Raw genomic sequence first — 14,091 nt, forward strand, 5'->3', positions numbered from 1 at the left:
AGATCTCATTCCAGTCTGGCAGCGGTGCAGATGCTGAGGGCCCCTCCCCTCCAGCAGCAGCGTAATTGGGAGTTTACTGTCTGTCTTCCCGGAGCGAACTGCCACAGAGGAACCAGCCATCCAACCCACACCCACACACACGCACAGAGTGCACCGAGAGTTCAAGAGCGCCAGTGTGCGTTTAACTACAATTAGGGAGAGTGGAAGTATTATTTTGGGGAAGTATTCTGTTTATTCATCCACTTTTCTGTTGGTCGGGACGCGGTTGAGCGAGTGTCATACTTTTGGTGACTTTTCTGTGTTCGTCAGCCAATTAAGAAGAGTGACGCTGCTGGCCGCACGCGGGCATGTGTTGCATGTGAGACAGGAGACAGAGCTGGGTGAACAGGTAAGATGAAACACTTTAATATCGAGATCAGAGTTTCCAGTTTATTTAAAACTTACAACTTTGTTTCAGGTTACCGTTTACTGTTTGTTACTGCCTCTCCCATCTGTTGCGTTAGGCTATAGAAATGAACAGGTTATATGATGTTCTCCAGCTAATAAAGGGTATTAAAGAGGGTATATTTGATTGTGGAAAGACGTTTAACATATAGAAGTTTTCATTTAATGTAATGTATAGATGATGTTTGATACAATAAAGTTTGTAGATTTCATCTTTCAGTATCATATTTGGACATTTAAACCAACTCTATGTTCTGCAGAAACAAACTGTTCTAAATCCAGCCCTTCAGAAACTACACAGAAAAATGTGCTTAAAGCATGCTAACTAATTTTTCACACAATACAGTGCATTCTGAAAAGATTTTATGATCCTAAGAAGAATTTTCTCAACTTATCAGGAGCATGTAATCCTTTAGAATGACTGGAATTGTAACAATAAACAGTCTTTGTATTGCAATGCTTGTCATTACACAGCAGTAATGTGTTTATTATGTGCAAACAGCAATGGGCTGATGGTGTTTTAATGAATATAAGTGCATTAATGTAATACAAATCTATTCAAACACTTCATTCCATGCTGCTGGATTTGATGCCTTGCAATAATAATTACACCACTGAGAGATATTTGGAGGTGGAGAGGCAGACATATGTATTAGAGGTTGGCTGAGTGGTAGAACATGTCTGACATGTGGGCTCCAAATACTCTCCAATTGAATGTCACTTAAAGCAAGTCCTTTTCCAGATTAAAACATCCACATTGCCTTTCTACAGTGCATCAAACATGTTGCAGTGAGTGTATTTTTTACAATGTGTGTATTTCTTTGCTTTATAAGAAAAAGACACAGCTCAGTGGGTTTAGAGGTGAAGTTATCATCCCCTGCCTGTATATCCAGCAGTCCAAAGGAGCCACTCTCCATTTACTGCACTTTGAAAGTTTTATCAGACTCCCTACAAGCAGGCTTGGGTTGATGGGTTGTTGTGAGGGAGGTTAAGATTGGATTGTGTGGTATTGATTTCTCTGGCAGTGTTTCTGGGCTTTTGATCAGCCTGACTGAGGCAAAAAAGAAAAGTTTGTGTTTTTGGCCCACGGAAAGAAACATCTGATTGTGTCCTATCTGTACAATCATTGTGTCCCTGAAGTGTTGTCTGCACAGTGTGCTCAACACAGACTGCTGCATATTTACACAAGCAGTTACAGGTTTACTGCAGATGCTGCAGCTGAAATCAAAGCCTTGAGAGCTGCACTTGTGAGATTTAAGGACTTTTGAAAAGTGACAACAGTCTTTGAAGATGAAACTGTGTCTTTATCTCATTTCTGTGAAAGCGGAACAGATGCACTCTAAAATGTGAGACTCGTTGAAGGGTTTAGGTGGGTAATGTGGGTTCCTTTGATCACTATATCAATAAATTCAACTCCATGCTGTGCTTAAACCCCGAGCCTCCTGGGTGCTCTCATTCTCTCTTGTTCTGTATGGCATGTGTGGAAGGACACAGCATCAATATTCAGCTGTGTTTTGAATGGCTTACTTCACCGTCTCTGCGCTCTGAGGCAGCGTCATGCAGTTCACGCCGCGGCTCTTTCCTGGACGGTGATGAAAACTAAAAACTGATGGAGCGCTTTCTCAAAACTCAACAGGATTTGGGTAGAAAGTGTTATTAAAACACACTTGTAGCCGTACGGCACACTAGCCTAGCCTTATAAGGTCATGTTTCCAGAATCCCTCAGAGCAGACAAAGCAGCTCAACCACCTTTACTGCAGTGCTGATGTTAGTGTGTTTAGAGAGTCTACAACAGCTAGGTGCCAATGACTTGCAGACAGACAGCCCGGCTGGGTCAGCCTGCCCTGCAGCTCTCTGTGTTTCCTCTGTCTTTACTGAACTGTACTGGAGCTGCTGTGGAGGTAACCACATTACTAAATCCTTTCCAGGACTGAGAGAACAATAGAGGATACTACCCACATTTGTAGAAGACTTTAATGCTCTTCAGAGGAGTTGTTGCATTGCATAGATGGGTGTACCCCTGTATCCTCAGGCTGTCAGGAGACAAGTGAGAGCACTTACGACTGTCAGTCACTGTTTTCATATCCTCCTGGTCCCATCTGCTTACCTTAGCATGGTATCAGCTTACATGTGCACATATGTTCATACATGCACACACTACAGAGGCCATGCCCTGTTCTGCATGTGTAGAGTTACTTGTTTTGCTGTCCCTATCAGCATGTATATCTATATGGTGTTGTCTCAGTTACAGGGTTGCTTCTGGGTCGTGAACAGTCACTCCGCTTTGTTTTCACTTGTTGTTTTCCTGTTTCCATGTTTTCTATTGAAAAGAGTCAAACAGCAGATCCAGTATCACTTCTCGTAACCCCTCTTCCACCTTCCCATTCACTCTTGGTAGCAGACGGAGCAGCAGTGAAGCTGTGGGCTTCAAACCACACAATAATAACAGGTTAAGTTATGTGATGTTAGTTATGCTAGTTAGCCCGCTAGCTTCCTGTTGCTAGGCGACAGGAGGTGCGCTTGGTGACGCAAGGTTAACTGCAGGAACAGCTGGTGAAGCAAACAGGAAATCCTCTGTAGACCAGATCGTCTCATTTCAGCTGTCCTTAGCTGTCTACATGGGCTACGAATGACTCATCCTTCATAGCCTGCATCCTTCGAAGAATGCAGCCCCTGAGTTATTATATATTCATATTCACATGGCGGCCATTTTCCTCCGACTCAAATTATATTATAATGTTTGACTGTTTTGTTCCCATTTGCAAATCATATTGACGTAAGGGAATTTGACAAATTGTTAGCATTTCACAGCTTCTCGGTTGATCAATAACTGAAAAAACAATAGATAGTGAACTCTAGAGGGTGATTGGGCCGTATATTTCAACATATTTGATACACATTTGCTACCGTTACACAACAGCTAACGTTAGCATTTAACCACCTCTTAGCTAACAAGACAGCTAGTAGTGTTATACAATACGAAAAACAAAAAGTGTAAGTTCATAGCTAACGATAATGTTAGCTAGCTATCAGTTCTGAATATTGTTAGCTTGTTAGCTATACTGTCTATTGTCTTTTCTGTTACTGAGCAATAAAGAAGCGGTAAAATTACAACAGTTTGTAAGATGATTGAATTAATTTACAACCTAGAGCATTTCGGCATTTGAGTTTCCCACCCTGAGCGTGGCGTCAGAGGAAAATGGCAGCGTTAATATGGTCAATATTTATGGACAAGCACTTGTCAACGGCATCAAGGAAAAACGTCCTTTAACAGGCAGAAAACTCGCGCACAGCCAGACTCATTGGTGAACAGCCATCTGCCACGACTGGATGGGCCGACAAAGTGGGATAGAGGGAGACAGAATAGTTTATTTGTCTATTATCAGTCTTTGGTGTATCTGGTTACCATACCAGCAGGTTCCCTGAGTATTCTCTTACCAGTGTTTTCAGATAACAGCGTAGGGAGGGACAAAATGTGGACGGACAAGACCTCAGGGTTGGAATTTTATCCATCTCCTTTGGGTTTTCCCCAAAGACCTTCTCTTCACTTGGAATTCCACAGGAATGTCCTCTTATCCTGGCATTCCCAGTCATTAAATTTCCCGCAAAGAAAAATGTGATTGTCCTGAGGTGTCTGCCATTTTTGATGTGGTGTTTGGATTGGATTATGTTTATGTGATGCAAAACAGGGCCTTAACGATTGGCTTTGAGAAAACCTCATCTGCTCCCTAAAACTAGGGCAGTGGAGTTAACTCTCAGGACCGCACTGTTGTTAGGTTGTGTGTGTTGTGTGTAACAGACTGCCTGTGGATTTCTGATTTATAGGATTTATTAGAAGGTAAACGGCTGCAGGAAACACAGACTTACCTAATGGCAGGGATCAAATGTTCCCCTCCATGTAGAGGTATCGGGTATCCTTACCTAACATGTTTTGTACTATGTGTTCATTCTTTATTTGGGGCTTATTTTGACGCTAATGGCGATTACATTTTGTGTGTGAGGAACATTTGGGATTAGGAAATATATATTCTTTTGAGTGATATAATTTCCCAGGAGATACACATGCTGTGCTGATAGATGCTGTGTTTCGCTGAGATAAGGCTGATTGAGGTTTAAATCCAAAATGAAACACAGCTTGCTGCCTTGATGTTTACTTTATAACCCTGAGTAAACAAATGAGTCGGTGATGCTGTTGCCAGAAAGCTCAAGCATATGTAGGTTGAGATTTTTGATCTCAGTCTAGAATAATCTTACACCGCCACAGGGGTCACATGTTTCATATTGACTGCAAACAGTTAATTCTGAGAGTAAAGTTAAACACAGTGAGATCTGTAGTAAATGTGTCGTGTTCACTTAAGAGAAATAGTTCAGACAGAAGTTAGAAGATTTACGGATGTTGGACCCTTCAGATCAACATAATAGTAGCCTGTCGGGCCTGTTTCTTTTAGCTTGTTAAAGAAAGTGAAATATATCACCTTTCCTCTAAAATATACACAATAGTACAGTGCCAGACTATAAAGAGAAAGAGTGGTGCTTGTCTGTATTTGAACAGTGTTGTGTTTCCATCTTTATTGCCATCTATAACTTACATTACAGCTAAAGATTTAAAGCTCCTTGTATATGCTTTATAGTTTGTATGCTGTTAAAATACAAACAGTGGCCGTCATGTAGTTTCCCTGTGATACGCGAACTCACACAGACTCACAGGGAGTTACATGCTTGCTTAAATACAAAGTGAAAAAAAAAAAGATTGACTGATGTTGCCAAGAAAAACAACGAATGTCTCGAGAGTTAGAAACAATTACCTATGTTGTTCTGCCAGGTCAGTGCCTGCGGTCAGGGAATACAGACAAATAACGGCGCTAATGCACTCTGTCCTTTAGAGATGGAGGCTTTGATAATGGAGTGCTCTGCAGGACACCTGGGTGTTGCTAAATGCCTCATTAGGGGTGGTCTTTGCGAGAAAGTGCCCATGGCCGGAGCACTTCCTCACCATCTGCTCCGTCCTCATGTCCGCTGACAACTTCTAATGGGAATATTGTGTCCTTTAAAAGTTCAGCTACTTGAAACTTCTTATGCAGCATCTCGATTCTGTTCGTTGTTTTACGCTAAATTCGTTTGATGTTGAGTCCAAACGTGGAATAGGGCGGTATATTTGAGGAGTTGACATCTACGAGATCCTGTACGTCGGCTGAGATCAGAAGCCAGCAGCACCATATCGGCTGCTAGCTTTAAATCTGTCACCATCACCGTCAGGATTGTTTCCCATCACCCCCTGCACCGTGTGCCGGCCATGCATGCCAAAGACAACAGGCACTGTAGCGGCCAGGAAACAGGGGTGTTAGCTTAACCCACGTGGCACAAGCTGTCTGTTTCTTCTCCGTTTCACCTCCCACTCTCTCTCTTTCGCTCTATCTCTCTTTACATCTCTATTAACCACTCTTTCCGAAGTATTGACTTACCGGCAACACATATTATGTCTTTCCCCGTGCGACAATCTGCTGCTGTCATCCTTTTCTCAACAGATGGAGAGTTTTTTTATTCTCTCTCCTTTGTTTGGGGTGCTGCACAGGCCTGTACTGCTGATAGATGTGGGCACTCAAGCGGCAAAGAGAGATACATTACTCGAACGCAACTCGCTTGGGTAGAATCGTGTCACTGCTCCCCTGAAGATACAGTAGGGAGGATGAGCCCCACCGAAGGCACTATCGCTGTCGCTCTCGGAGTGTGCAAAGACTGCTGAGAGTTGAAGCGTCTCACTTTCACACCCTCTTTGCTGATTGCCCATCCATCACACACAGCTCTATATCTGTATTTCTAACCCCGGAGGTGTGAAGGTGCCTCAATTTGTCATCTTAAATAAACAGTGGTCTGTTTATCAGACTTTAATCCTCTCTGGTTTAAAGCTTTGGAGCACTTGGAGGGGGTCCTCTCCGCCCTGATTCTCAGTAATGAACTCAATTGTTAAAAGACAGATGATAAAACAGGACAGGGGAAATAAGTTGGACTTTGACAGCTTGTATCTGTCTGCCAATATGATGTTTTCATTGGATCATGCAATACAGAGTATGCGCACGTACCATGTATGTGTTCTAAATCGTGATCGTGTCTCATGTCTGTAAGTCCAATTGCTCCGAGCAGCATGCTTACGTTCAGTATTTGAGATATGTGAATGTGTGTGAGGCACATTGGATCAATTAATCTGGGCTGACATTGTTTATGTTGTCACGAGACAGGTTGATGTGTGTTATCTGGGATGGGGGTGGCAGGAAAGTAATGAGGGAGATGTAGCAATCTGGCATTCTTTTGATGCATTCATCAATTTCTTCATCGATGGTCGAGTCAGTCGCCAGGTAGCTGTTAATTCTCAACTGGTAAGCTACTTTGGTTGGCTTGTATTTAATTGTGCTCATTTGGTGCTTCTGCCAATAAAAAAACGGGACTATTTTTTCTAAAAAATATTTGGAATCTGACAAAAACATTGGACATTTATTTTAAGTACAAATGCAAATATTGAAATATAATCGAACATTGAAAACATTGAAAGCAGAGTTATTAAGGCACTACTTTATAACAAACCATTTATTAAGTTCCTAACTCATCTCTTAATATTGTAGCATTGCGGGGTAGCTAGACGGATGGAGGAAGAATGAGGAAGAGGCGATGTGCGTCGCTAGCTCAACAGAGCCTACATTTATTTCCTGGCCGCAGCTAACAGCTAACCCAAGGTTGAGGCGAAGAAAAACAACAAACAGGTTCGCTAACTGCTTTTCTCATTTAGCTGTCGCTCGCTCAACATGCGCCCTCTTCTCCCCAGAACGCCGTACTCCTGCTTAAAAGTAGCTTCCTCACAATAACTCCCTCTTCCCTCCCAGCGTTACTTATACCCAGCGTTACAATATTAAGTATCATCAAAGAAAATACAAACCTCTTGCACCCATATTATCAGTTAGCATGTCCTTCAAAACATCCTGGGATGATGACATTGAAAGTTTGAGCGAGTCAGATGCACATCACATGTTGTTTAAAGGTAATTCAAAATCAATGAAAAGAGTAACACCTGCTTTTAACTATATTTGCATGTTTGCAATGTGTTAAGTTCCCTGCTGAAAATCGGCAAGTTTCTTCCACAGCGATTTCACTCCCGTGTTCAATTAGCGCACATCGCTCAAGTTCGCCTTGCTTATTAGTAACAGAAAAGCCAGTGAGTGTTCCCATGACTGTGCCCTCATCGCCTCACTTTTCATTGAGTGTGAATTAATGTCTGTGCTACAGGCCTCTTAAATGCACTGTGAAGCCCTAAACAAGACAAGGCCCATTTTTTTACATCACATAAAGGAGGAGCTGACAGGGTCATCCTCCAATGCTAAAACTATTGGCAAGTATCATTCGGCTGAAGAACTAAATGAGTTATCCGAGTCAAAAGAAGACAGAGGAGAGAGAGACACTGAAAGAGGCATGGCGGGGTGAAAGATAGGAGAATGTGACTGTTTTGTTAGCCTGACCTTTGTTTTGGGCAAACAGATTTAAAGGCGACACAAAGGGAGAGGCAGCGACAGGCAACAGCTGATGTAGGACGGGTAAAGAGAGGGGACATGCCTGCAGGGCTCCATGGTGAAACAGCTCAATAGTCCCAACACAAACCTGTATGCATATCCTTGCGTGAAGTTAGATGAGACTTCACACGCACTCACGCACACGCACACTTATGATTGCTCCTCCCTAGCTTGACTCTCTTCCCGGGTCTCCCTCCAGGGTTGCGGAGAAGGACAGAGTGAAATCAGAACAGGACCCACTCCACACACCATGAGGGGAGAAGACTCCTTTAATCAGAGGCTGAATGACGTCGGGGCTCCGCGCTGCACGTCTGGCAGTAATTATGACGGCAAAGGGAAGAGGATTAAGGTGCTGTCCCATCCAGGGGTCCCATTAGTGGGATTGATGTTGTTGGCCGTCATCCCTTTTGGAGCGAGCATCAAACAGAGCGTCCCCAGGGTCAAACTCAGCCACAGAGGTAAGACGTGAAATACTGTTAAGTTTGTCTGTTGTTACAGAGATACGTTTACTATTGTGTGCGTCATGGACAGCCTAAGAGTAAAGTAACGTAATGTTTGATATTTTATGTCATGCAAACAGCATTTATCATCAGTGCACTTGACCTAGCTGCCGTTGTATTTAAAGCTACAGAAGATTTAGGACTCTCTTGACCCACATGATTCCCTTGAATTTCCTTATCCCTAAGCATTTCAGGCATTCAGATGTCTAGCAATATGTGTCTCTCTCTGAAACATTATGTCTCTATTTCTCTCCTGGCTTTGAGCACATAGCCAAGAGGGAAAATAAAGAGAGAGATTAGTAGACTCTGTTGCGCTGTTAAAGTAAATGGTCTCCGAAACATCTCTGTAAAGTACAATGAGAGATTTAAGACTCACTTGCTGCTCCGTAAACCCACTTCATAATCATTTGTTGTCACTTTTGATAGGCAAAAGAATAGTCGAAACGCAATCTCTTAATCCTCTCATTGACACATCCTGTTATATAAATCTGCAGTCAGTTTAATAACTCACAGTGTTGTCGCAGCCCTCCCTTAAGCAGAACATACACTAAATGTTGTCATTCAGTCTATTGTGTGTGCATTAGCAGGTCTCAGCACTGCGTCCATGTGTTTCGCCTGTTTGCTTTGTGCCACCAGGGGAAAAGCCAAATTATTGCTCCCCTTAAAACCCGTCCTCAACTCCAGCGCAAACTTCACTTCAAAGTCTCCATCCCTCATGCGATGTATCGGCCGCAAGAAACCACACAAATGAACTTCAGTCCTGCTCCATAAAAGTGAATCCCCACTGTGACCTAAAAGTAAACTCACTTTGACTTCCACTTCTGAGAGAGAGCTCTCTTCATGGTCACAGGCTGGCTGGAAATAGATGTATGTCATGCATGGGTTTCCAACATAAATACATGCAAGTAGCTGCAGGAATAATGATTGCTAGAGACAGTGTTTACGCAGCAGTTAGGCTTGTACTTAGCGCTACAGTTTGTCTCATTTTATGTTTGCTCCAAAGCAACCAGTAGATAAAACAAAGCAGTTCATCATTTCTTACACGATTGCGTTTTAATGGGGCCATATTTCTGAGACGGCTTCTTTTTCTGATTCTCTATCAGGACGTCTCTTGGCTTTGACTCTGAGCGCGGCTGACTAAACTTTACTGTTCATTCAATGGTTTTCTTTGGAGCTCCAATAACAACAGTAGAACAATGTCCATGTTTGGTTCTTTCCCTAAGATTGACTGATGCAAAAAAGAATCAATCAAAGGCAAAATTGCCCTCCGACCCAGCGCACACACATCATGCACACATCTTGTCATCGTCTCATCAGTGCACACTCGTTCAAAAGCAACACCAGCCAGAAGTGATCACTCCTCAAACATCGCATCGCCCGTCTGCGAGAGCACAGCTCCAATGAGTGAGGGGGGAAGCGATCAAAGTGAAATCAGTCCCGATTGAGTGAACACCTCCAAAACAACCGGCGTCTGCTCCAAAAGTCAGACTTTCCTCTGGAAAACACATCTTTAGGGGCAAGTTCAAGTTTCATCCAGAGTCAAAACACGGACGTGTGGCCTCCTGCCAGAAGAAAAGTACAATCATCTGGTGTTCAGCGTCGTTTTAACACGCTGCACATTCAGATTGTTGTTATGCCCTTATATTCTTAATGTGTGACCAAAGGGATGAAGTTACACCACATGCATTCTCGCCATAGTTCTGTGGCTTGTTTTCATTACTGCAGTTAATAAATCATTTACAGTAGAGAGACAATTTATGGGAAATATTTCTTCGACTTGTTAACAGTTGCTTCATACCCAACCTCAATTTAATTATAAAGTATGCCTGGAAGCAGCAAATCCAAACATATGAGTGATTTAAATCTGAATCAGTTTCACATTAACATAACTGTTTGTTTAGCATGTGACACACGGCTGTGACGGTACTCTGTGTATCCTGAAACCACAGTGGGAACATCCTACGCTGCATATTAATGGCAGGCTGGGGCTTAAAACATGAGAACAACAACCTTATCTCAGCTAGCTTAAATGCTAAGTACGGCTACTTCATGCTTGTCCCTGCAGATAAATGAAGGATCATTTGATCATTGTTTCTCTTCCATTTATTGCTCGGATTTCAACTCAAACAAAAGGCAACAATGTGGATGATGAAGTGTGACTCACACATCCTTTCCATGTTAGTTGGCCTGCACGTTGATGTAACAGATATAATAGTATTACAGAACTTAGATCTACTTTATCAGCAGGGCTTAAACCTGTTGGCAGAAAGCCAGCATAGTGATGTCAAATAAATCTGCGGCTGAGTCGGCCTCAGAGCTCCATCAGAAGAGCTAATCAAGAGTATTTTAGCCGGTTGAGGGCTCTCTTTCTGCAGAGAGGTGTAGAGCTCTATGCTAAGCTGCAACAGCTAAGCAGGCCCGTTTCAATGGGCTCATAGTGCGGCGTGTTTACAGAACAGATTAGCGTTAGCTGAGGGGCTAGCAGGCCCTAATCTCTCTGTAGGGTTTAGTCTGCTTGAGGCATGATGCATGTGTAGGAGTGAGAGATATGAGCCTGTGTGGGGGGGCCGTGTGTGTGTGTGAGCCTATGTATAGGAGGAGGTATTAAGCGGGATTGCGTGGTGCAGAGGGCTCCTCGAAGTTCAAATATTGAAGGTTGGTAACCTCTCCAATCCTTCACACCAAGAGGGTAATCACAATGTCAATCCTTTCAGAGTGACTCCCACAGGACTCCCCCGCATTGAGCCTGTGTTTATCCAGGGCATGTTGCTATACTGGGGCAGTGAAAAGAAGCTGGTGATAGAAGAGATTTCCTCAGATCAGCCAGATCAAGGACACAATACTAGACAGAGAATGTAGTCTGTGTTCGGCTCCCAGAAATGGGCCTTTGTATAGTTAGAAAACGCATTATACAGTATATTTGACCTCTTTACATACAGTCCACCTGCCCCTTTTCTGATCTTCTCAGATCATGTTTATCAAGATGTCTGCAAATGAGGTCTGGTCAGGAAAGTACGGGTAGAGAGACGGGTAGTTTGGGAAAACATAATCCCCCCATGATATCTTCATGGTCAATGAAGTAGCTATGAAAACACCCTCATAAACATATCTGATGATGCATAAACTGAAGCGCTGCAGTGTCAAATCCTTCAAATCCACTGCTACTGTATCTCTTCTCTATCAGCGCTCTCAGCTAAGGTGCTGAACCCCAAAGGATTAGGTAGTTTCAAGTCAAGCCAAGACACGTTTTTCTTAGCGCTTGTCTTTGGATTTTGCTATGAGTGAACTGCGGTGGATAAACACAGCTTGACGGAGTAACGTGCTGTAATTCAATGCTAGATGGTGCGACCCTGAGATATGCGCACACACTGTACTGCAGTGATTTGTTCATCTCTTTCTTTGTCTCGGTGTTTGTCTGTCACTCTCTTTGAACCAGATCTGCTGCAAGCCGGCAGCGTGTCTCTGTTTCTGGGCCCCTCCGATGGCCTCCACTCCCACTCGCTGCTGTTGGACGAGGAGAAAGGTCGCCTTCTGCTGGGAACCAGGGATCACATCTACCTGCTTGACCCTGACAATCTGGCCAGAGCCCCCAGGAAGGTACGCCACGCTGTGCATAATAGGAATGTGCAAATTATATACCGGTATGGGCGGATATACAGGGCTGATCCGAACTTAGATTTTAGCGCAGAAAAACAAGGTCAAGAAGGAGTTTAGCGTGATAAATAAACAGAGAGCAGAGAAGCTTTTGTTATGTAGCTTTTTAAGCCATTTACTACTCTTGAAGGGTTGTTTAGGTAGACTGTGGAGTGTTTACAGCAGTTTCAAGAGTCCGCACACTCTCTGACAGACGGCTCCAACAGAACAGAAGACAGAGAATCTCCTCCACACACACACACACTAACCGGCCCGATCCCCAGACATGCAAACTCATGCTTGGAGTCACTTGAGACGCTCTAATAACCTCTGTTATTTGCTGTGAATAGCTCATTATTACAGAAACACTCATTTAGCTGCAGCTCAGGGCACTTATACCTGTCTTGCCATTAAGTGGGATGATGTAAGGTATTTTTTTCCATTACCGCGTCGCGAAGCTGAAATGCACTCAGCCGTGTATTGTTTTAGAGGAGAGCTCACCTTTCAGTCAACAGCGGTCTGAGAGTGTCTGTCTGGTGAGGTCAGGGTCATCCTGTCGGAGGGAACACGCACACACACACACATGCTCATGCTTAGACATATACACAAATGCATTTGGACTGATGCCATATGTGAAAGTTTGTAGTGAGTGTGTGTTTGTGCAGCTGAGGTTGATACCAAGAAGGGGGGACAGTGTGTTTATTTGATTCTTATCTGGTTGTTTTAACTCTTCGTCTCGCTCTCAAAGTGTTGCCTTTTTGTAGCCTCTCCGGTCATTGATACTGATGCCACGGAGATAAGTCCAATTCTCTCCCGGCCCTTGATAGCGAATTCGATCTAGAAACGCAAACTTGGTGTTTATCAGTTCACAAAGACGCATACCTGAAAAAGGACCCCGGGGCACCAGATAGCTGCTACATTGCAAACATTACCACAGTCTTTAAATATCCCAAAGTGCTGTGTTGAAACTAGGCCATTCATCATTTCATATTCTGCATTCAAGCCCGTACACAGTCGACACATCATGCTGCATCACTCACTTTCTGTATGAATTCCTCAGTGGCATGCAATGATTTAACATCATGAGTTGTATTAATAATTGCTCTGGTGTGTTTGCATGCGTATTCCGGCTCTGTCGACCCATGAATAAGTTTGGCGATAGCTCTCCATGGTAGGATTTAGGCGAGGTAACAGGCTAAGCACATAAGCCTGTTATAACACATGTGTGAACATGGATGGTGGGGTACATTGCAGGGACGCTGGATGTTATACCCCTACCAGCAACAGGAGGAGTGAAGTATTGCATTATTAAGATCTGTTCTTTCATGATTCCCATGATGTTGCAGAGTAAACATTATTTTGTAAAGCATATTTTAATAAACTCACTGGAAATCAAAACAAACAGAAGACAAAACTGAACTTCTTCAACAGTTTGAAGATGTTGGGACACACACTCTTGTTTTTAACACTAAAGAGACACTAAAAAGGTCCTTCTGGTGGATCTCGGGCTGCACTTAGGCTCCTATCAGGTTGGGGGGTCAGGAACTTACTCAGCAGTACCTTTTTTTCTTCTCTTAAAGGGATAGTTCGGTTTGTTTGAAGTGGGGTTGCATGAGATACTTATCAATAGTAAGTGTACTACATACAGTGGATGCCGATCAGTACGGCCTCTGTGTTTAGAAACCGGCTGGAGTGCCAGCTCGGAAGCTTGGTTATGCTGCTGCAGATAGGGTCAATTTCACTCGTAATTTACCCACTTATAAGGACGTCTCTCCTATAAATAGTGGTTTCAATTGCACGGTATATTTGAATAATTCACCACGTTTAACATTTCAGTAAGAACATCTCTATATTTGGCACTAATTTGTGCGGACTGCAACACATATATGTTACTTCTCCTGCAGCGTGTGGTGTCGGATCAGCTGTTTGTGTCAGCGCTTTGTAGAACAAATGAAAGA

At 43.3% G+C, this 14,091-nt stretch overlaps 1 protein-coding gene across 1 annotated transcript in view; it reads left to right on the forward strand.

The window, feature by feature from the left end:
- Positions 1-314: 314 nt before the first annotated feature.
- Positions 315-14,091, forward strand: part of sema3d (sema domain, immunoglobulin domain (Ig), short basic domain, secreted, (semaphorin) 3D) — a 30,799-nt gene continuing 17,022 nt past the window's right edge. Inside the window, exons 1-3 of the mRNA XM_069685624.1 lie at positions 315-388; positions 8,200-8,458; positions 11,937-12,097. Of these exons, the coding sequence (XP_069541725.1) occupies positions 8,251-8,458; positions 11,937-12,097 (369 nt within the window). The 5' untranslated portion in view covers positions 315-388; positions 8,200-8,250. The remainder of the gene's footprint in view (positions 389-8,199; positions 8,459-11,936; positions 12,098-14,091) is intronic.

Source organism: Semicossyphus pulcher, unplaced genomic scaffold (genome assembly GCF_022749685.1).
Source record: "Semicossyphus pulcher isolate SPU_LCO1_2020_fin unplaced genomic scaffold, fSemPul1.0.p SCAF_8, whole genome shotgun sequence".
Lineage (NCBI taxonomy): Eukaryota > Metazoa > Chordata > Actinopteri > Labriformes > Labridae > Semicossyphus > Semicossyphus pulcher.